Genomic DNA, 24,852 nt, shown 5'->3' on the forward strand with positions numbered 1-24,852 from the left:
GGCCCCTCCCCAGCTTAAGAAATGGAATTAAAAAGAGAGAGATCCCACCTCACCCCTATCTCTATGCCTGCATTCCCTTGTGATGACACTTTGTTTCTGTGCTCCCAGAGGTAACCACTCTCCTGAATTTGGTAAATTCACTTTTGGGCTAGTAAATTCTCCTGTCATTCTTGATTAATAAGGATAAATAAGGATCTAGACATTTATCTATGAGATGGAAATGAATGGGTCTTTGAAAAGCAAGAAATGGGTAAGGAGGTTTAACTTACTAGTAGGATATAACTAACTTAGGAAAAAGGCCCATCTAATATCGATATATAAAATAACTCATCTGAGTAGGTAAAGTTTGATATATTTACTTGTTAAAAAGTGAGCATCAAATTTCTCAGTTTTTCTACCAATAGTCCTTAGAAGAGACCCATGAAGAAGCAATAGAAATCACTCAGGTACTTAAGATTTTTATGTTCTCTCTAGATTTAATTTTTGGGTTTTATTTCCTATTTCCTTGATGATTCATAGGTGGCTGTAAGCTATTTTAGTGGACAGACTGCATTCTATTATATTTCTTTTCTTTCTTCTTTTTTTTTTAAGATTTTATTTATTTATTTGATTGAGATCACAAGTAGGCAGAGAGGCAGGCAGAGAGAGAGAGGAGGAAGCAGGCTCCCTGCTGAGCAGAGAGCCCAATGCTGGGCTCAATCCCAGGACTCTGGGATCACGACCTGAGCCGAAGGCAGAGGCTTAACCCACTGAGCCACCCAGGTGCCCCTTCTTCCTTTCTTTCTTTTTCTTTTTTTTTTTTTTAAGATTTTCTTTTTAAATAACCTCTCCACCCAGTATGGGGCTTGAACACACATCTCCGAGATCAAGAGTCTCACACTCCACTGGCTGGGCCAGACAGATGTCCCAATTATAGTTCTTATAATTCAGGATTTATTCTATTTGAGCAAACCAGAGCCAGGTCATGAAGGGGCAACACTGACAACTTTGAGGACTACATCACTGCTTTAAAGGCTTTTACCAGGGGCGCCTGGGTGCCTCAGGGTTAAGCGTCTGCCTTCGGCTCAGGCAGGCTCCCTACTCCATAGGAAGCCTACTTCTCCCTCTCCCACTCCCCCTGCTTCTGTTCCCTCTCTCACTGTCTCTCTCTCTGTTGAGTAAATAAATAAAATCTTAATAAAATTTTAAAAAGGCTTTTACCAAACTTAACTGTTTCTTTATGAAATTTAAAAAAGCATTTCAGTGAATGGGCATGTGGAAAGTCTTACCAGATTCTTTGGAAGGATAAATGTACAAAGTAAATGAAGACTTAAATCATTTGTTTACAGTTCTAGGCCTATAATGTAGTAATTAGTTTTGAGCTTTGAGACTGATGGTACTGGGGCACCTGGCTGGCTCAGTTGGTAGAGCATGAGACTCTTGGTCTTGGGGTTGTGAGTTCAAGTCCCATTCTGGGGGTAGAATTTACTTTAAAAAACTAATTAATGGGGCACCTGGGTGGCTCAGTCGTTAAGCATGCCTTCGGCTCAGGTCATGATCCCAGAGTCTTGGAATCAAGCCCTGCATCAGGCTCCCTGCTCAGCAGGAAGCCTGCTTCTCCCTCTCCCACTCCCCCTGCTTGTGTTCCCTCTCTCACTGTGTCTTTCTCTGTCAAATAAATAAAATCTTAAAAAAAAAACTAATTAATAGTAAAATTCATGGTACTATGTTGGGCACCCAGGTGTCCCCTAATTGATTATTTAAATACAGAGAAGGAATTTATGCTGTAATGTCCTCTCAAAGAAATTAAGTTATCCTCAGTGGTTTGTATAAAAATAATCATCCTCAAGTGAAATATGTCCATAGCAGAAGCCTTTATATTTTCTCAAATAAAACTTTCAAGCAGAGGCACCTGAGTAGCTCAGTCAGTTAAGCGTGTGCCTTCGGCTCAGGTCATGATCCCAGTGTCCTGCCTGCTTCTCTCTCTCTTTCTCTTTCTCTCTCTGTGTCAAATAAATAAGGTCCTTTAAAAAACAAAAAACCTTCAAGTAATAATACTTTATATTTCTTGATCAACATAAAATCTGTTTCTGTCTTCATTAATATCCTTTACCATGTATCACATTAAAGCAGCCAGCTAATTGTAATTAGCACACATCCTTAAATTGAGCACAAGACCAAAGAATTTTATTTTATTTTATTATTATTTATTTTTTAGAGGGGGAAGGGTCAGAGGAAAGGAGAAAGAGAATCCCAAGCAGGCTCCATGCCCAGCATAGATCCCCACATGCGGCTCAATCTCACGACCCTGAGGTCATGACCTGAGCTAAAATCAAGAGTCAGTCACTTAACGGACTGAGCCACCCAGGTCCCCAAGACCAAAGAATTTTAATAAATTCTAGTCTGAAATTTTCTTTCTCTCTGCCTTTCTATTCTACATCTCTGTGTTTGTGGGGTGTTTTTTTTCCTTTTTGACCTTTCGTTTGCCTCTCATTCACTAATTATACTTTTTTTTTTTTAACATTTAGATAAGAATGTATTGCTTTAAAAAATACAATATTATAGGGGCGCCTGGGTGGCTCAGTGGTTTAAAGCCTCTGCCTTTGGCTCAGGTCATGATCTCCAGGTCCTGGGATGGAGCCCCACTCAGCAGGGAGCCTGCTTCCCCTCCTTCTCTCTCTGCCTGCCTCTCTGCCTGCTTGTGATCTCTGTCTGTCAAATAAATAAATAAATAAATCTTTTAAAAAAAATAGATACAGTATTATAATATTTCCTCTTTTCTACATTCATTTTCCGTCACCATTTGATACATTTTGCTCTGAAATTTGTAGTTATGGGTGATGATGGAGTCATTTGGGGCAAGGTGATTTAGAAACATATGGTCATTTGGAGGCAAAATCAGTAAGGAGATTGTTGGATGAATAAAATCTAGTGTAGCTATGTAACAATATTAACAGAGGAATAAATAATAGGTGGGTTAATTAAAAATGAACTACTTCGGGGTGCCTGGATGGCTCAGTCATTGGGCATCTGCCTTCGGTTCATGTCATGGTTCTAGAGTCCTGGGATCAGGCCTCCTGTCGGGCTCCCCTTCTTGGCAGGGAGCCTGCCTCTCCCTCTTCCATTCCCCGTGCTTGTGTTCCCTCTTGTTGTGTCTGTCTCTGTCAAAGAGATAAATGAATAATCTTTTAAAAATAAATAAATAACACTTTGAAGAAAAACACTTGGCATTATTTTGGTCATGAGAATTATCAGAAACATTTTTCATACTCATCTAGGTGTAACAATAAAGACTTTCTTCTGAGAAAGAAGGAATAGTCACACTTTCCACATATAATCAGGAATGAGGACGAAGCAATTAGTATAGGGGTCTGTCACGGACTCCTTATAGGATTTTTGGTGTCAAATGTAGACTACCAACCAAAAATTATTGTCCCTTCTCTGTTCCGGTGGATTTTCTCAGTAGCTCCTTTTTTACTTGCAGGGAAACTTTGGAAAGTTTAAGCCTTTTTTCCATGAGAGAATATATTATTTTCTGACACCTCACTATAAAACCTTACTCTCAATTTGGAATTTTTATCAAAAAAGCATACACATCAGGTGGCCAAGGGCATCCTGTCTTGATGCGGTCATGATCAGATCATGATACTTTACTGGAGTTGGAATCCCAGACCTAACTGTCCCTGCAGGTATAAAGCAAGACCTTCTCCCTGACTATCTTCTGCAGCTCTTTGCCCATTTCTCTTTCCCGAAGGTCAGAACTTTGCAGCATTTCCAAGGGAAGTTGTGGGCGTGCTCTAGACAAAGCCTGCTTTGTTCATTAGCAGCAGCTTTTGCTTTCTGTACTTTTGTTATAGTTTTCTAAAACAGTTCTTTAAATCCAACAATAATCCTCTTTTAGAAGGCAAAAAATGAATAAATGCAATAGTGTAAGTACCACAAATTACGGTTCTCCATTTACAAAGTTTTGATGCTGTTAAAATGCTTGTATAAACACAAGATCTGTTTCAAACTCCGTGGGTGTAAAAAAAAAACACAGAACTATTATAGATTATATAGATTATAATATATATATAATATAATATATTATATATAATATATATAATCTATATAATCTATATATATAGATTATAAAAATAATTGATCACAGTATATATAAGTCAAGTCATGCTGTATACCTTAAACTTAAAAAAGATAATTGTGGGGCACCTGGGTCACTCATGCAGTTAAGCATCTAACCTTTGATCTCACCTCAGGTCTTGATCTCAGGGTTGTGAGTTCAAGCCCAATGCAAAATTTAAAAAAATTCTTTTAAAGATAATTGACAACTTCTTGATAATGAAGTATGTATCTTATTGCACAAAACTATAGATTTTTAAATTTTGGACAAAAAAACTGGTTATTGGGGCGTCCCGGTGGCTCAGCGGGTTAATAAGCCTCTGCCTTCGGCTCAGGTCATGATCTCAGGGTCCTGGGATAGAGCCCGGCATTGGGCTCTTTTCTTGTCTGGAAGCCTGCTTCCCCCTCTCTGTCTACCTGCCTCTGTGCCTACTTGTGATCTCTCTTTCTCTGTCAAATAAATAAATAAGATCTTAAAAAAAAAAAAAAAACTGGTGGGGCGCCTGGGTGGCTCAGTGGGTTAAGCCTCTGCCTTCAGCTCAGATCATGATCCCAGGTTCCTGGGATCAAGCCCCGCATTGGGCTCTCTGCTCAGCCGGGAGCCTGCTTCCCCCTCTCTCTCTGCCTGCCTCTGCCAACGTGTGATCTCTGTCTGTCAAATAAATAAATAAATAAATCCTTTTTTTTTTTTTAATAAATAAATAAATATTTTTAAAAACTGGTTATTCTAAAACTCTATGGGTAAAAGGGGAGAACTTTATATACTTTAAACATTTTAAAACTTAATAAGGTACAAGAAATAGAGGTGGAACTGAGACACGATCATTTTGTTACTTATTACCAAGCCTAATGAAGGGGAGAGGGTAGTGAAGGCTGTTCTAAAAACTAAGTCTTCTGTTGACTCCAGTTGCCTGTGTCTTACCTTACCATCCAACACGGATGGTTGGGAATTGGTTATAGAGGTTCCTGGGTGGCTCAGTCGGTTGGACGTCTGACTCTTGATTTCGGCTCAGGCCACGATCTCAGGGTCGTGAGGTTGAGCTCCCCGTTGGGCTCACAGTCAGCCTGAGTCTGCTTGCCCCTCTCCCTCTGCTCTTCCCCCAGCTCATGTTCTCTCTCTCTGTTTCTCTCAAACAAATAAATAAATAATTTCTTTTTGGAAAATCCTGAAGAATTGATTGTAAATCAGATTCTAAAACCTCCTAGGGCTTTTTGTTTAACCCTGTTTTATCCTTATCACTAGCAAGTAATGTGGATACACGTAAATACAACTAATAGTTACTTCATCTGAAGAAGACAGTGTTACATAATTTTTAATAATATTATACATTTATTTAAAAGTCACCCCAGAAATTCATCTGAAACAACTAAACTGAAACTAAAAAGCCGGAATTAAATGTTGATGAGGAGGGTGCCTGGGTGGCTCAGTCGGTTAAAGCCTCTGCCTTCTGCACAGGTCATGATTCCAGGGTCCTGGGATCGAGTCCCCACATCAGGCTCTCTGCTCAGTGGGGAGCCTGCTTCCTCCTCTCTCTCTCTCTCTCTCTCTCTACCTGCTTCTCTGCCTACTTGTTATCTCTGTCAAATAAATAAATAATATCTTTAAAAAAATAAAAATAAACAAATGTTGACGAGGAAAAATCCAAGGGCTGAAAAAGAAAGTACTAGAACTCTGTATAATACATGATGTAAGAAACAAGCCTATGAAATTTGAGGTGCTACAACTTGAGTGAGGGAGTAGGTAGTTTAAATACGAGGGCATAGTGTCCGGGTACTACTCAAATCAGAAACTCCAAAGTGTAATTTGGCTAGTTATCTTCCTCTCCTAACATCCACTACCTCCAAGAAACACCAAGACCTCCAATTCTAACGTGCTTTCCTTGTGGGCTGCAGCTGCATGATTCAAAGAAAAAGGTGTTTTCTTTAAAACACACAATCATAAAACTATAGCCAGTATCGTATACCCAGTGTTCTGACAAACAGAGGGAAGCAAGGAGGAAAACTACCTTGTTTGGCTCTCATAGAAAACAGAATGGAGCCTTAGGGCCATTTTATTTAATTTTTTTAAAGATTTTATTAATTTTATTTAGGGGCATCTGGGTGGCTCAGTGGGTTAAAGCCTCTGCCTTCGGCTCAGGTCATGATCCCAGGGTCCTGGGATCAAGCCCTGCATTGGGCTCTCTGCTTGGCCGGGAGCCTGCTTCCCCTCCTTCTCTCTCTGCCTACCTCTCTGCCTGCTTGTGATCTCTGTCTGTCAAATAAATAAATAAAAATCTTTAAAATAAAATTTTTTTTAAAAGATTTTATTTATCTATTGGACAGAGAGCACAAGCAGGGGTAGCAGCAGGCAGAGGGAAAGGGAGAAGCAGCCTTCCCGCTAAGTAGAGAGCCTGATACGGGACTCAGTCGCAGGACCCTGGGATCATGACCTGAGCCAAAGGCAGACGTTTAACCGACTGAGCACCCAGGCACCCTTCCATAAGGCCATTAGTTTAAGCAGAAACAACAGCATATCCAGCTGTGACTCCAGGCCTGTATTTTTTGTGTTCAAATTGGAAATGGAGAGAGATGTTCATAAAATCAAAGTTGTTGAGAAGTGGTTGATGTGCAAATTAGCTTAGGAACAGCTAAAATTCACTTCTCTCAGTCCTTTATTTGTGAGTACAGAATAAATTTGAGGTGTAATTATGCCATTAAAAATTTTTAAAAGGGGGGCACTTGGGTGGCTCAGTCAGTTGAGCATCTGACTCTTTGATTTTGGCTCAGGTCTATCTGTATATATATATCTGTATATATAAGCTAGAAAGAAGAAACACTAATTTCCATAATTATACCAGCAAAATATTTACTTATTGGTTTAGTTCCTTCCAGTCTTCTTTTTAACATATTTTAGCATAGTTTAGATAATATGATGTGTATGATTTACATATAGATTTAAGTTCTGCTTTTTTAAAAAGATTTTATTTATTTATTTGAGAAGGAGAGTGCATGAGCCGGGGTAGGGGGTGGCAACAGAGCAGAGGGAGAGGGAGAAGCTGAAGCAGACTCCCACCGCAGGGAGCCAGACATGGGTCTTGACCCTAGGACCTGGAGATCATGACCTGAGCTAAAGGCAGACGGCCAACCAACTGAGCCACCCAGGCACCCCATCTTCTACTTTTAACCTAAGGTTATTAATTATTCTAGAAACTTAGTTTTAGTGATTATATATTGTTTTATGTAAGTTTTTCAGTTTATTTGTTCATATATGAATTGTATATTTAAGACTTCCCCAGTTATGTACCACCTTAAATAACACTATCAGAAATAACATCTCCAGGCAGTTTCCATCTTCTAAAGCTGAGTTTTCTAGACTTTTATGTAAATATGTTATGATATTTAGGCTTTTTTTATATATATTTAGGTTGGGGTTTTTTTGGTTTTTGGGTTTGTTTGTTTGTTTGTTTTTTTGACAGAGATCACAAGTAGGCAGAGAGGCAGGCAGAGAGAGAGAGGAAGGGAAGCAGAATCCCTGCTGAGCAGAGAGCCCAATGCGGAGCTGGATCCCAGGAACCTGGGATCATGATCTGAGCTGAAGGCAGAGGCTTTAATCCACTGAGCCACCCAGGCACCCCTATATTTAGGCTTTTAATAGACAAAATGGTCTTACATATTTTAGACAAAGTTGAAGTTAAAATTTAAAAACTATGTGCATAACCCTGGCCATTAGTCTAGTTACAAATAATACCTATTCAGATAACAAAAGAATATATGCCCAGATGGAATTTGGCAATGGGGGACCAATACCTGTTTCCTAGGCTCTTCAAATATGGATTTAAGCAGACTGCGGAATAGGTCTTTCCTGTGAATTCTACCCTAGTCTATTTTCAGTCTGCTGCCTTCCCTTTTTAAAAATACTCTTGGACTTGAGCTGAGAAGGCTTGACTGGCTGCCTCACCAGTATCATTTAATTACTTGAAGATCCCACCCTTCATATTGTAGGACATTTGATGGAATCAAGTTTGTGGTTTTCCTCTGGTGTCAAAATAATGTCTGTGGGGGGAAAAGACAAGATGATTTGCTTCTTTCCTTTTTCATTAGGAATGATTAATGTGATTCCCTTTCTCCTTTTTCTGATATCTTTCATCTATGAGAACACTCCCTTGATTCAGCATTTATTTCTTTCATCAGGCAGTTAAGCAATGAGTGTGTGGGAAGAACTTTATCAACACTATTTTAATCAGTTATAGGTGTTGCTCTTGAATAATACCTGAAAGTTGAGTTTCCAGAGCACTGTCAGACTAGTCCCATACTTGAGAGTATGACTTCAAGTCCTATCTCACTCTCCCACACATCCTATCAAAGCATGAAGAATTTATCTGTCTCAACTTAAAGTAAGATCTAAAGAATTATGGTATAGAGTAGTCAGTGAAGAAAGACTCGTTTATAAATAAAAAAGAGAAATCAGTAATCTGATGTAAAAATAATGTGCAATACTGATCCAAATCATACAAGTTGATTGCTACATCCAATTTAAGTACGAAGTAGTGATTTCGAAGAGAAGTAAACAAAGAATTGATAAAGCACCTATTGAAATTTGAAGTAATTATAATGGAGTGGCGAATTTGTTTATAAGGAGGCTTCAGTAAGAAACCAAATTTTAGACTTTCTACCCTTCATAAATTTTGGTAGTGAGCAATATATGAGATGAATACCAAACTTGTTAAATTATATAAAATAGAGATTGGGGTGCCTGGGTGGCCTGGTCAGTTGAGCATCTGACTCTTGGTTTCAGCTTCGGTCATAATCTCCTGGTTGTGGGATTGAACCCCGCTTTGGGCTCTGCGCTCAGTATGGAATCTGCTCTGAGTTCTCTCTCTCTCTCCCCCTCTGCCTGCCCCCCTGCTCATGTTCTCTCTCTCTATCTCTCTCTCAAATAAATAAAATCTTTAAAATAGAGATTAATACCTATCATCAGGTTGTGTAAGAATTAAATCGTATAATGTGCCAGCTTAGTAAATTACATTCTAAAAACTTTTGTTAACAAACAAAGCCAAATATTGGAAAGACTTGTAAGATTTCAGCTTAATCTTTATTCTGATGGCAGCATGATTGAAAGGACCGTAGACTTTTAAAGTCAGAGACTTGGGGTGCCTGGGTAGCTCAGTTGGCTGGGTATCTGTCTTCAGCTCCAGTCATGATCCTGAAGTCCCAGAATGAAGTCCCACATTGGGCTCCCTGCTCGGCAGGGAGCCTGCTTCTCCCTCTGCCTTTCACTGTGCTCGTGCTCTTTCTCTGCTGGACTGCTTTTCTTTGCATATTTCATTCTTTTAATGCATTCTCTTTGCCTATAGTGTGATGTAAGTGGGATTCTTTTTTTTTTTTTTTTTTTTTTTTAGATTTTATTTATTTATTTCACAGACAGAGATCACAAGTAGGCAGAGAGGAGGGCAAAGAGAGGGGAGGAAGCAGCTCCCTGCCGAGCAGAGAGCCTGATGTGGGGCTCGATCCCAGGACCCCAGGATCATGACCTGAGCTGAAGGCAGAGGCTTTAACCCACTGAGACACCCAGGTGCCCCTATAAGTGGGATTCAAATCCAAGCCCCTGACTTTATTATTTTTTAAAGATTTTATTTATGTATTTGAGAGAGAGAAAGAGCACGAGCACTCAGCCGCAGAATCTGCTTGAGATTCTCTCTTTCTCTCCTCCCCCACCCCCATGCAAGCACATGCATGCACGCTCTCTCTCTCTCTCTCACAAATAAATAAATAAATAAAAATCTTTTTAAAAAATTATCCTAATTATAAGCACAGGATTACAGAAGGAAATAAAGATTCCTGGGAAAGCAAATATGTAGGAAATATAAAAGAATATTGTTTATTGGGGTACCTGGGTGGTTCAGTTGGTTAAGTGACTGCCTTCAGCTCAGGTCATGATCCTGGAGTCCCAGGATCGAGTCCCACATAAGGCTCCCTGCTCGGCAGGGAGTCTGCTTCTCCTGCTGACTTTTCTCCCATCTCTCTCTCTCTCTCTTTCAAATAAATAAATAAAATCTTTAAAAAAAAAAAAGAATATTGTTTATTAAAACAACAACAATAATAATGTTTGCTGTGAATTATTGTTGTTTATGCAGAAATAAATATAACAACACAGTAAGTAGAGTTGAAATGTTGTAAAATTCTTCCATTGTTTATTAAGTAATTTATTAAGTATTTATTAAGTTAGTTAAAGTACTAACAGTGTAGATTGTAATAAGTCAAGGATTCATAGAACAAATCAGACCAATAGAAAATAAATAGCAGGGGCGCCTGAGTGGCTCAGTCGATTAAGCCTCTGCCTTCGGATCAGGTCATGATCTCAGGGTCCTGGGATCGAGCCCAACATTGGGCTCTCTGCTCAGTGGGAAGCCTGCTTCCCCCGCCCTCTGCCTGCTCTGCCTCTCTGCCTACTTGTGATCTCTCTCTATGTGAAATGAATAAATAAAGTCTTTAAAAAAAAAAGAAAAGAAATAGCAAAACAGTAGACTTAAACCCCACTGTGTCAGGAAAAACACTAAATATAAATGGACTAAACACTCTAAAGGACAACAGTTGTCAAACTAGATAGAAAAACAAAATCAAGGCAAAAGTGTTACTAGATTGACACAGGGACTTTCATAATGATGAAAGGGTAATTTAACAGAAAGATATAATAACTCTAAATTTGTATATATCTAATAATGTAGCTTTTAAAGTATATAAAGCAAAAAAGTAACAACTGAAAACAAAAGAGACAAACCCATTTTTATAGGTAGAGCTGTTAACATACCTCTCTTAGTAACTGATAGAACAAGCTAACAGCAAATGAGAAAAGATATTAATAATTTGTACAATGTGATTAAAGGACATGACTTTGCTGGCAGACATGAAACACTCCCCTCAACTGCACAATGTATCATGTTTTCAAGTGGACATTAACCTAATAGAAATCTGGAAGAAGAATAACTGTGAACTTTTTTTTCCTTTTCTTTTTTTTTTTTTTTTAATTTAAACTACATCTGAGACTAAAAGGCACAGGAAAGACCCTTATAGTTCTTCTTTAGGAATACTTATACATAAGTGGGAAACACTGGAATGATGCCATGATTTTCTAGTTTATTTTTTTTCAACAAAGAATTATGTTACAGAGAGAGAAGATCTTCCTCTGTCTCTTTGAACATGCATAAGGTTTGCCGATAATAATCTGGGATTGGCTTTAACAAACCTGACTGATCATAAGAGTCACCTGGGAAGATTTTTAAAAACAGATTCCTGGATCCCACTACCTGAGGATTCTGTATTTTGAAAAGGTAACTGAGCTAATACCAAGTAATTGAACAGATTTAGGAGTTACCGTAGTAACGTTCTATTTGTCATATGGAGGGGAGGAATGTGGAGAATATGAGAATATAAGAATATATGAGAATATGTAAGAATGAATGAATTTGGGATAATAACCAGGTCAGGGTTGGGTGTGGCTGAATCCCCCCACTGCATGAGTCAAGAGGCATGTCCTCTTCTAAAAGTTTTATAAACGTGGGGGCTCCTTGGTGGCTCAGTCGGTTAAGCATCTGACTCTTGATTTCAGCTCAGGTCATGATCTCAGGGTCATGAGATCAAGCCGCATGCCAGGCTCTGTGCTGATTGTGGAGCCTGCCTAAGATTCTCTCCCTCCCTCTCCTTCTGACCCTTCCCCCCACCTCCAATTCTCAATCCCATGCACGCTCTCTCAAAAATAAAAAAAAAAAATAAAAGTTTTATAAACATGAAAATTAACATTTGCATAAAACATCAAAGGAAAAAAAAAGCTGTTCTCTCTGCTTTTTGTATTCAGTAACTATAATCTTTACACAAAGAAAAAAAAGGGCTATTTTAGCAGTAGATGTGATGGCAGACACAGTCCTTTGTATCATAGCTGTTCGTATTTTCCACACATGCTGTACTTTTGAATATAAATTGAACTTGTCTTAAGTTCATATGCCAGCAGGTATGAATATGTTTGAAAGGATATCATAATCTTACTGTTTTGAATGTATGAGAGAAAGGGAACACATAAATAATATTGTTCAGTATAATGAAGGATTACAAGGGATGAACTAAGTTCTGCTTTAGGAAGTGGTTAGGTTAGATACCTGGCAAGATAGTGGCAGCAAGTGAGATGGTGTATCTCATTGAGGGACTTGACAGGAACTTGTCTGTGATTCATTCTTATCTCAAGCCTTCTGTCTGTCTTTCTTTGTAAAAGTATCACATAGCACTCACCTTTTCTTTCATATTGTTTGTTGTTTTGTTTTTTTGAGTTTTTATATTATCTTCCCTATTACTTTTAATCAAACAGGCATTTTCTTATGTATCATTTGGAACTGAGTGAAATCCATTCAGTGGATGGGTGGCAGGATATTTCAAATTTCAGTTCCTCCTTGCCTCTAGCAGGTAAGGTGACTATGAACACCTAGTGGTGGCTTAGCTCCACTTCTGAAAGTGCCATCATTAACATATGCTAAATATTATATTACAGGACATATTTAAAATGGCTTGAGGTCTCATTGACATTTCATAATTGGGAGTTTACTGTCTTAAAGCATTGACTCTTAAAAGCAATACCTGTATTCACCCAGGTCCCACTCCTGGGGGTACATCCCGGGTATCACAGAGGGGAAATTGTTGGGATAGGAGCTGTTCTGATGTCTCTGGAAGTAAACTTAGGGATATATGATCCGGCATTATAATAACTAGATTCTCTTGCATTTTATGGAAGAATTAAAGTAGTTGAGACTCAGGATTTGTTCAAGTAAATCATGTAACTAGGAAGAAAAGAGTCATTGTCCTCTCATCTCCTTCAGTAGCCAGAACCCTGTTTTGCCTAAGTCACCAACGTACAGAAAAATAATGCATCCGGCAGTCACTGCTGTAGTCACTGTGATCGTGACAATTCTGTAAATCTGACTTTCATCAACAGGTTTCCCTAGACTCACATCTATCAACCAAAGAAGATAGAATTTGGCAACTGTTTCTTAAAAAAAATAATAAATGCAGGGCGCCTGGGTGGCTCAGTCGTTACGTGTCTGCCTTTGGCTCAGGTCATGATCCCAGGGTCCTGGGATTGAGCCCCATGTCAGGCTCCCTGCTCCATGGGAAGTCTGCTTCTCCCTCTCCCACTCCCCCTTCTTGTGTTTCCTCTCTCACTGTCTCTCTCTGTCAAATAAATAAATAAAATCTTTAATAATAGTAATAATAATAAATGCTTGTTGATTATGTATTTTCTTTTATGAAAAACTATCCACAGTATTAAAAGAAACTTTTTAGTGCACATATTATGCCCATTTATCCCCCCCAAAAAGAGCGTTATTTGCTTCAGATCTGAAGTTGTGTACAATAAGCATGTGAACTTATTACATGGGATATTATAATATGTGATCCTTGATGTTCTTCTATAAAGTAAAGGTTCCACTTTGATTCCAGGATGGTTATTCCTCATGACTCTTTTTTTCTTCTCCTCTAGACTTCTCCAGAGAACCCTGGGACAGTAGGTGGAGTGCAAAGCTGTATTGTGTTGCCTTCCTGCTTTTTTTTTGTTGCTTTCCTGCTTTTATTTTTATTATTATTATTATTATTATTCTTGGCCCAGTCTTGGCTGCTCCTTTCTCTGCCACTAGAGCTAACTAACTAAACCCTGCATGTGTGGTCATTGTGAGGGATTCATGGCCTTTCATTTCAGTCCCGCACATAATACCGTGTCAGTGACAGTTTTTGTCATATCCTTAAGATCATGACTGTCCCTAAAGTACTATTGTGATAGGCAAACTGGAATCCCACCTCTGCTTTCCCAAAAAAAGATTTCATTTTAAAGCACTGTCTGTAAAGCCGCAGCCCCAGGCTCCTTCCAGTGCTCCAAACTTAGGGTCTTGTGAAAGGAAAAAAATAACCTGAAAAAAAAAACAGGTACAAGGAAGGTGTTAATACTTGCTGTGTTACCCGCCCTGAACTATTAATGTCCTGAAAGAGAAGGGCAGAGGGAGGGCAGTGTTTAGTAGAGAATGATGACTCACTTACTCAAGATGGAACTCCCCATTTCAGTGACACCAGAGGCAGTAATGTTAGTTGGGGAAGGCCTCCCCCCAACCCACCCCGTGCCAAAAGGATGAGAATGGGAACAGCAATAGGCTGCAGGGGGCAAGATCTCATTCATATTGAAACACATTCGTGTGTGTGTGTGTGTGTGTGTGTGTGTGTGTGTGTTCATGCCTTTTAAGAGATTTCGAGCTGGTTATGATCATCTCATTGAATTTGTGTCCTAAAATGATGTCAGCTTGGTGTGGTTCCTTTTCCCTTTTAGTAATTTATCTGTTACGGATTGTGATGTTTGGTGTCCGTGTGATGTCAAGGAATCTGTCTGCATGATTGTTTATCATTGCTCTGATCCTTTCCAACCACCACAGGAAGAGAGGGGAAGGGACCTTTTAGAAATTATGCTGACATAATAAATTGGCTGTTCTTTTCCCTGTGTGCCTTTCACCATACTACAGAGGAAGCAAGTCAGCCCACCGCAGACCCAGGCATGGTCATGGACAGTGTGGAAGCAGGAGACACGACGCCTCCCACCAAAAGGAAGAGCAAGTTCTCAGGCTTTGGCAAGATCTTCAAGCCCTGGAAATGGCGGAAAAAAAAAAGTAGTGATAAATTCAAAGAGACATCAGAAGGTGAGACATTAAGATTTAAATATATGTTCTGAGTTACAGAGTTTCTTAATTTAGAAGTATCCAACTTTCTCATTCTCTTCCCAAGCTTCTCTAACCCTCTATTTGAAGAGGGAATTCAGTCTTTCAGGAATAAAACCAAGGGGTTTTATGTACTATAGTCTCATCCCCAGATGGCCATTTTGATGGAATGAAAGTTTATTGATGGAATTAAAGTTTATCAAGTGGTGAATGGAGTTCGTGAATGGTAGCAAATCTATGATGCTTCTTTTTCTACTCTGACCACTTGCAGAGAAAGTTCATCCATAAGTATATAAATACTATATTGTTGAAATGCCAATTAAAAAAGAAAGAGCTAAAATTTTATCAGTATAGTTTCTTTTGAAAATGCTGCTTTCCCCATAACATAGGATATGGAAGAAATTATGCTTTTAAATTTGAATTTAGTTTTCCTATTCTTTCCAGAGAATGGAAAATTGAACCACTTTGTTCTTTTACCTGTTGAGTTAGAATGCTTAAAATGGACCTTTAACTGCCACATTTCTTAATGTTGTTTTCCAATTTAATATTAGTTTTAGAGCGAAAAATATCTATGCGAAAACCGAGAGAAGAGCTGGTTAAAAGAGGGGTTCTCTTGGAAGACTCTGAGCAGGGTGAGTTTATAAATAGAATAGTGTATGTCTGTCTCTATACACTTGGGTGTTTGATTCTGACTAGGCATTTGAATTTTCTTTTTATTGCTTTTGGGAGGTAGGGGAGATTTTTTAAAGGTTTTCATGCATCCAGAACGTTCTTTTTTTCAAACTTTTACAAAAGAAAAAAGACAACTCAGTAAAAGAGTCTACGGAAGCACTGGATAGTTCACTAAAGAATATATACATAAATACATAAATTTTAAAAAAAAAGAATATATACAAATGGGGCCCTGGCTGACTCAGTCAGTGGAGCATGTGACAGCCGAATTCCAGGGTCATGAATTGGAGCCCCAGGTTGGGTGTAGAGATTACTTAAAAAAATTTTTTTTTTAATTTAGCATAATCTGGGCACCTGGGTGGCTCACTGATCAAGCCTCTGCCTCCAACTCAGGTCATGATCCCAGGGTCCTGGGATCGAGCCCTGCATCAGGCTCCCTGTTAGGCAGGAAGCCTGCTTCTCCCTCTCCCACTCCCCTGCTTAAGTTCCTGCTCTCGCTATCTCTCTGTGTCAAAGATTTTATTTATTTATTTGATAGACAGAGATCACAAGTAGGGAGAAAGGAGAAAGCAGGCTCCCCACGGAGCAGAGAGGCCAATGCAGGGCTTGATCCCAGAACCCTGGGATCGTGACCCGAGCCGAAGCAGAGGCTTAACCCACTGAGCCACCCAGGCGCCCCAGATAAATAAATAAAATCTTTAAAAAAAAAAAAAGTTTAGCATAATTGTGAAAGCTGGAGAGATGCAAACGTATGTACAGGCATGTCCATAATTTGGTATATAAACAAAAATATGAATGCATGTATATCAGGAGATATGTACAAACATGCTTGTAACAGCAATATTTATTAACAATAGAGCAAAATTGGAAACAGCCCAAATACACACTGATAATAAAATATATAGGGTTCCCTAGGTGACTTAGTTAAGTGTCCGACTCTTGATTTCAGCTCAGGTCATGATCTCAGGGTCATGCGATTGAGCCCTACATCAGACTCTGTGCTAAGCGTGGAGTCGGCTTGGGATTTTCTCTCTCCCCCTCCTTCTCCCTCTGTCCGTCCCTCCTATTCATCTGTGCGCGTGCGCTTGCTCTCTCTCACTCTCTCTCAAATGAATAAATAAATAAATAATCTTTTTTTTTTTAATGTTTCTAGATCCCTGAAGCCTCCCTTGCCTCCTCCTAACACACCTCTCCTTCCCCCACAGAGCAGTTACTCTTCTCTTGTGATAATCCTGTTTGTTCTATTATAGTTTAACCACTTAAGCATGCATCTCTAAACACTTTAAGATTGCCTGTTTTTTCTTTATATTTATAGAAATGATATATGTATTCTTTCATGACTGACTACAGTTGCTCAGTATTACTTACAAGAATCATATTTTAGCATGCCGGTGTAGTTTGTTTTCACCACTGTATAATATTTCATTTTATAAATGTATCACAAGTTATATACACGCACACACATATTTTTTAAGGTTTATTCATTTTTAGAGAGAGAGAGCATGTGAGTGGCAGGGCGGGGGGAGGGGTGCAGCAGGTGAAAAGGGAGAGAAACAGACTCCTCTCTGAGCACAGAGCCCAACACAGGGCTTGGTCTCACAGCCTTGAGATCATGACCTAAACCAAAGTCAGACACTTAACCAACAGAGCCAGCCACCCAGGCACACCCTCTGGAAACATTTTCTTTCTCCCTCCCTTCCGTCCGTCCTTCCTTCCTTCCTTCCTTCCTCCCTTCCCTTGTATTTAAATTCAATGAATTAACATACAGTGTATTATCAGTTTCAGAGGTAGAGGTCAGTGAATCATCAGTTGCATATAATACCCAGCGCTCATTACATCACCCAGTTACCCCATCCCCCCACCCACCGCCCTTCTAGCAACCCTGTTTGTTTCCTATAGTTAAGAGTCTCTTATGGTTTGCCTCCCTCTACTTTCATTGTTTTATTTTTCCCTCCCTTCCCCTATGATCCTCTGTTTTGTTTCTTAAATTCCACATACGAGTGAGATCATATGATAATTGTTTCTCTGACTGATTTGTTTTGCATAGCATAATACCCTCTAGTTCCATCCATGTCATTGCAAATAGTAGGATTTCAATTTTTTGTTGGCTGAGTAATATTCCATTGTGTATTTATGTGTGTATATATACAACACATCTTTATCCATTCATCTGTCAATAGACATCTGGGCTCCTTCTACAGTTTGGCTATTTGGAAATATTTCTTAATGTCCATGATGATCACACAAGTGTCCTTGAAATATCTCATTGAAATTTACATTTATGTTTTGTGTATTTTTCTCTACTAGTATTATACTTGACAATAAAAAACTAAATACAAGATATTTTGAGAGAATTCAGTGCTGTGCTATCTATATTTGATTTATTTAAGGAAGGCAAATATTTTTTGTGGGAATGAAAATATCTACTGAAGGGAAAATATTTAAACATAAGAAAAACTTTTTTTTTAAGGAATATCAACTTAAGGGTGTAAATATGAAATGATTTTATTCTAATAATTACCTCTTAATTTCCTATACTAAAAATGGCCATTTTCTTAGTGAGGGGTAAAAAAAAACAAAACAAAACAAAAAAAAAACTGTTCATTCTTCTTGCAAATGTCTACCCTAACAGGCTGTGACCTTTAACTCTGAAATTGAATGACTTGTGAAGGATCCTTGGAGCTGATCTTCTCTGTGTCTCTTTATGATCTCAGCTTTGTGCTGGCTGCAGTACTGTCTCGCTTTCCTTTGTTTTTTGTTTTAATATATATATTTTAAATATTTTATTTGTTTTAGAGAAAGAGAGAAACCGGGGGAGGGACAGAACCTCAAGCAGGCTCCCTGCTGAGTGCAGGGAGCCAGATGCAGGGCTCAGTCTCATCACCCCAAAGTTCTGACTTGAGCCAAAATCAAGAATCAGATGCTTAACTGACTGAGCCACCCAGGTGTCCCTGTTTGTTTGAGCTTTTTTGACCAAATTTGTCTGCATGCCCAGATTGCTTCCCTAATCTTCTATTTGTCATAAAGATCATGTTTTGGTATTTCTTGTTTAATAATGTCAGGACTTTTCTCCAATGTGTGACTTTTATGAAGCAGCTTATCAGAAGAATTAAGAATACAGTACATTGTTTGTATTTCATTTCTCTTCATTAGAGTTCCTTTGCATGAGGCAGATCTGAAACTCAAGTTTTAAAACTGTATCCTATCCTTTGGACAGTGGGAGGAAGGAACCAAACCAATGGAATATTACAGTTTTTAGGTTTTGAACCATGTTGTTATATTGCTTATTCACAAAATTTAATTAAATTATGTAGATTAAGGTGTTTTTTTTTTTTTTTTAAAGACTTACTTATTTTGGGGGCACCTGGGTAGCTCAGTGTGTTAAATGGCTGTCTTTGGCTCAGGTCATGATCCCAGAGTCCTAGGATCAAGCCCCACATTGGACCCTCTGCTCAGTGGAGAGCCTGCTTCTCCCTCCACCACTCCCCCTGCTTGTGCTTGCTTCCTCGCTCACTCTTTGTCAAATAAATAAATAAAATCTTAAAAAAAAAAAAGATTTATTTATTTTAGAGATCAAGCACAGTGTGGGGAGGAACAGAGGGAGAAGAGAGAGAATCCCAAGCAGACCCCTTGCTGAGTGCAGAGCCCAACGTGGGGTTTGATCTCACGACCCCAAGGATCACAACCTGAGCTGAAATCAGGAGTTGGACACCCAACTGACTGAGCCACCCAGGCGCCCCTGAACTGAAGATTTTTTAATTTCAACTACCTAAAAATTTGAAGGGGCTGGGGGACAGAGGGAGAGGGAGAGAATCTTAAGCAGGCTCTAGACCCACTATGTAGCCTATCAGGGGCTCGATCTCACAGCCCTGAGATCATGACCTGCCCTGAAATCAAGAGTCAGACGCTTAACCGGCTGAGCCACCCAGGCACCCCTCAGCTGTATAAAAATTAAACAAAGGAAACAAACATGAAGGAAAATTACTATAATACTAATTAGAATTTGTTGTCAGGATCAGAATACAGGAGGCTTTTTTTTTTCTATTTTTCTGAATTTTCTGCATGCTTAGCTATGAGCATGGATAACCTTTTTTTTTTTTTTAAGATTTGTTTATTTATTTATTTGACAGAGAGATCACAAGCAGGCAGAGAGGCAGGCAGAGAGAGGAGGAAGCAGGCTCCCTGCTGAGCAGAGAGCCCGATGCGGGGCTCTATCCCAGGACCCTGAGATCTTGACCTGAGCCGAAGGCAGAGGCTTAACCCACTGAGCCACCCAGGCGCCCCGGATAACCAGTTTTTTAACAGGACTTTGAATTTTATATTTGGACACAAAATCTTCTAGGTATTTTAGGTGGTTAACTATAATTGTAACACCTGTGTTGCAGCACATTTGACCCTTGCTTTTTTTCTTTCCTTTTTTTTTTTTTTTTTTTTTTTGGATAATAGCCATTTCTACCCCTTGCCCTCTCCTGCCTCTTACTTTTCTTGCTCACCCACAAACCCCATACATTACTTGCTTGTTGTTTTTCACCTTCATTCAGTTTCTTTGCCTTATGCTTCCTATTGGCTCTTTTTTCTTTTTTTTTTTTTTCCTATTGGCTTTTGATCCAAGTTGTTTTTAGACTATAAGCTCAAAGCCCCATTTGATAAATGAGTTGTAGCCATTGAACAAGATACTACTCTACCAACCAGGTCTTTTGCCTTTTACTAACTTGACTTTATTATAAAATACTTAATATGTTTTCTGAGATGGAACAAGGACATTCATAGATGTTAAACCCAGGTACTGCTTATACTCCACTCTGTTAGCATTGTAGAAAACCTTTGCATTAAATATAAGAAATTTTAGTAGATCTATAGATCAGGGCACCTGGGTGGCTCAGTGGGTTAAAGCCTCTGCCTTCGGCTCAGGTCATGATCTCAGGGTCCTGGCATCCAGCCCCCACATCGAGCTCTCTGCTCAGCAGGGGGCCTGCTTCCTCCTCTCTCTCTGCCTGCCTCTCTGACTACTTGTGATCTCTGTCAAATAAATAAATAAAATCTTTTTAAAAAATAGACATACAGATCAATGGAACAGAACAGAGAGCCCAGAAGTAAACCAACGATTATATGGTCAATTAATCTATGTCAAAGGAGGGAAGGATATACAATGGGGTAAAATGGTTTCTTCAACAAATGGTGCTGGGAAAACTGGACAGCTCCATTCACAAGAATGAAACTGGGCCACTTCCTTATGCCAGACACAAAAATAAACTCAAAATAGATTAAAGACCTAAATGTGAGATCTGTAACCATAAAATTCCTAGAAAGAACATAAGCAATAAGTTCTTTGGCATCAGCCATAGAAGAATTTTCCTAAGTATTTGTCCTTCAGCAAGGGAAACAAAGCTAAAACTAAACCATTGGGACTACATCAAAATAAAAAACTTTTACACAGCAAAGGACACCAATAAAACAGATAACTTACCAAGTGGGGAAAGATATTTGCAAATGATATACTTGATAAGGAGTTGGTATCCAAAATATATAAAGAACTTATACAACTCAACACCAAAAAAAACAAATAACCTAGTTAAAGAAATGGGCAGAAGGGGGCACCTGGATGGCTTAGTCAGTTAAACAACTGATTTCAGCTCAGGTCATGATCTCAGGGTCCTGGGATTGAGCCCTGTGTGAGTTTGCTTATCCCTCCACCATACCCTCCTCATTCTCTCTCTCCTCTCTCTCTCTTTCTCTCAAATAAATAAATAAAATCTCTTAAGGGGGGGATGGGGGCAGGAGACACGAATAGACATTTTTCCAAAGAAGACATCCAGATGGCCAACAGATATGTGAAAAGATGCTCCGCATCGCTCTTCATCAGGGAAATGCAAATCAAAACCACGATGAGGTATCACCTCACGCCTGTCAGAATGGCTAAAGTAAAAAACACAAGAAATAACAGGTATTGGTGAAGATGTGGAGGAAAAAGAACCCTCATACACTGTTGGTGGGAATGCAAGCTGGTGCAACACTGTGGAAAACAATATGTACATTTCTCAGAAAATTAAAAATAGAATTACCAAATGAGGGCACCTGGGTGGCTCAATGGGTTAAGCCTCTGCCTTCAGCTCAGGTCATGATCCCAGGGTCCTGGAATTGATCCTCACATCGGGGTCGCTGCTCAGTGGGGAGCCTCTTTCCTCTTCTCTCTCTGCCTGCCTCTCTGCCTACTTGTGATCTCTCTCTCTGTTAAATAAATAAATAAAATCTTTTAAAAAAAAGAGAGAGAAGCATTACCAAATAATTCAGTAATTCCTCTACTGGGTATTTACCTAAAGAAAATGAAAATACTATTTCAGAAAGTTATATATACCCCCATGTTTATTGCAGCATTATTTACAATAGTCAAGATATAGAAGCAATCCAGGTGTCCATCCATAGATGAACGGATAAAGACACACACACACACACACACACAGGAATATTACTCAGCCATAAAAAAAGAATGAAATCTTACCATTTGCAACAAGAGGGATGGATCTAGAGAACATAATGCTAAGTGAAATAAGTTAGAGAAAGACATACCATACGATTTCAGTTATATGTGGAATTTAAGAAATAGAACAAGTGAACAAAGGAAAAAACACACACAAAAAAAACACAAACCAGACTGAAACAGAGAACAAACTGGTGGTTGCTACTTGGAAGTGCGGGCAGGGGTCAGTGAAATAGGTGAAGGGATTAAGGGCACACTTACCATGATGAGCACTGCATAATGTATAGAATTGTTGAATCATTATATTGTACACATGAAACTAACACTGTATTTTATTATATGTGAATTTAAGAATAGATCTTAAAAATTTTTTAAAAAGAGGGGTGCCTGGTGGCTCAGTCAGGTAAGCTCCTCCCTTCAGCTCAGGTCATGGTCCCAGAGTTCCAAGATCAAGTCCCGCACTGGGCTTCCCAATCAATGGGGAATCTGCTTCTCCCTTTGGCCCTTCCCCTCTCATTCTCTCTCTCTCTCTCTCTCATAAATAAATAAATAAATACAATCTTTTAAAAACAAATTAATAAAAATTTTTAAAGAGAAATTTTACTTGAAAGCAGACAATCCAAGATAACTGATCACTTTTTCTTTTTAAGATTTTATTTATTTATTTTAGAGAGGGAGAGGGCGTGTGCAAGCAGGAGAGCAGGGGAAGAAGCAGAAGGGGAGAGAGAGGGACAAAAGGACTCCAGGCTGAGTGTGAGCCCCATGAGGGGCTCAGTCTCACAACCATGAGATCATGGCTTAGCTGAACCCAAGAGTCTGACAATTAACCAACTGAGCCACCCATGCACCCCTATAACTGATCTCCTTTGCATATATTTACCTAGTGCAGTAGAAACCAGTTAATAATGTTTCTTGACCTTTCACTGTATGGTTTTCAAAAGTAGTAGTCTTTTTTGGCTTTGAAATGATTCCTTGGTTTATATTCTAGAAGGTCCTGTTTTTGTTAAGCCTGAGCTATATTGACATAAAGCAATAATTTAACTACATTTCCGTAGTTGCCATCTTGCTACCATCCCTGTTTTGAAGTAGTTATCAAAATACTTTAGCTTGAGAAATTTATTTTCATTTAGTGCTCATTTGCCATAGGCTCTTTCCTGCTTTCAGCCCATGCTCTACCCCTCATTGTCACCGCCTGGAGAATGATCCGGTCTAATCTAGTAGGAGGTGGTAGGTTGGGGCGAGGGAGACTGGTCTCTGAGAACTTGAGGAACTAACTCAAGAGTCACTAAGATGATACTACCCAGAGGGTAACACTGTGGAAAGCCAACACGAAAACCATCTAGAGAGCAACCGCTTCCAATCCCCGTGACACTAGGAGGTGAGACGGAGTTTACATCTCTAACCTCAGTTTTCGCAGTTCTCTCCTCCAAAGGAGTCCAGGGAAGCTCCGCAGTTACTGGGAACGTTTGTCTAACTGTTCTGTGCAGGAATCTTATTACCTGCGCGGTCCGTAGTGACCAGTGGTCCTCCCAAAGCCTCCAGCCTAGGGATCATTCCTGCAGTTTAGTTTGTGGGCATGTGTCTTTCTGTCACATTGAGCTCTGATCAGTCCACCAGCTCTGCCCCTTGCTCCACATTCCTAATGCCCAACACCCTCCACGCGTCTCACCCTTATTCCAGCAGTAGCTCAGCAGTAGCTTTCCTGTTCCAGTCCTTGCCTGACCCACCCCCCTCTCAGCTCTCACACTTAACCTTGGAAAAGACAGATCAGATCAGATCTCTCTCTTCCTTTGATTCTTTGGCTTCCCATTGCTTACAGGATTTGGCCCAGGCTCTTGTACATGGCATTCGGTGTTCTTCATAGCCGGGCTCTGACTGGCCTTTCCAGTCCTGTCCATAACTGTTTCTTATATGTATCTGTTTTCCTGCCAGACAAACGAGATGCCGGCTCCCAGACATGCCAGATGATTTCATCCCTTCGCCCATGCTGCTCCTTCTTCCTGTCTTGACTCATCTTGTCAGCAGTACGATTGGCTCCTACTCCTTGAAGACCCAGTTTAGCTACCAATCTTTGTGAATCTTTCCCAACCTCATTTTCAGCTCAAGAGAATTGTTTCTTCTTCCTACCTACCCCAACACTCCATTTGTTACAGCTCTAAATAATTAGTGTTCGTTACTTAGGGTATTAAGTCCGTCTTACTCATGTAGCAAGACAGCTGGCACATAATAGGCAATCCATTGTTTATTGGTGAAAAGAATTACTTACTTCTGTTACTACTATAAGATCTGAATAATCTAGATCTGAATCCGCAGCTCAAACAGGAGGAGGGAGAAAGGGGTAAGAAAGTTATAAATCTCCAGCTCTCCTCCCTGTCTGACCACACCATTCCATCAGTTTGCTCTCTCCGTTTGACCTTGCAGGTGGTGAGGATCTGGGGAAATTGAGCCATGCCATGTTAAAAAATGGCCATACTACTCCCATAGGAAGTACCAGATCTTCTAGTCCAGACCAAGAAGAAGAGTCAGGAAGAACAGCAAGTCTTAGGAAGCCTGTTCCAGAAGAGGACCGAAAGAAGCGACTAGGTGAGAAACCCTGGGTTTGTGAGTGTAAGAGCCACGGATCAGCCATTCTCATTTAACTCATAGTTTTGCTAGAGCCAGGGGAGAAATAAAATCCAGAGGGAATTCTGTTCTTCTCTAGCAATTTCTCAACTAGTTGAAGCTTGAAATGGAATTTTCCCCCTGCTCATTCTTATATTCGCAAAAGACGTAAGTTGTGATTCTCAAGGACAGAAGAGGACGTTAAGCATCAGACACCTATAGGACTTTTTCAAGCTGCACACTCGTCCACCTGGGGGATTCCGTGCCTCCTCCAGTTGCCTGGCTCTG

The 24,852-nt window shown here is 39.6% G+C and overlaps 1 protein-coding gene across 4 annotated transcripts in view; it reads left to right on the plus strand.

The window, feature by feature from the left end:
* Window positions 1-24,852, plus strand: part of PHACTR4 (phosphatase and actin regulator 4) — a 103,841-nt gene that overhangs the window by 56,051 nt on the left and 22,938 nt on the right. For 2 of the 4 annotated variants that reach the window (XM_032863930.1, XM_032863928.1), the window contains 3 exons: window positions 14,622-14,795; window positions 15,365-15,445; window positions 24,385-24,546. In XM_032863930.1, coding sequence (XP_032719821.1) covers window positions 14,622-14,795; window positions 15,365-15,445; window positions 24,385-24,546 — 417 coding nt within the window. Of the gene's footprint in view, window positions 1-13,597; window positions 13,626-14,621; window positions 14,796-15,364; window positions 15,446-24,384; window positions 24,547-24,852 lie in introns of all 4 variants that reach the window. The other 2 variants (XM_032863929.1, XM_032863931.1) reach the window with 2 other exon arrangements.

Source organism: Lontra canadensis, unplaced genomic scaffold (assembly GCF_010015895.1).
Source record: "Lontra canadensis isolate GAN:19392208 unplaced genomic scaffold, GSC_riverotter_1.0 scaffold25, whole genome shotgun sequence".
In the NCBI taxonomy this organism is placed as follows: domain Eukaryota; kingdom Metazoa; phylum Chordata; class Mammalia; order Carnivora; family Mustelidae; genus Lontra; species Lontra canadensis.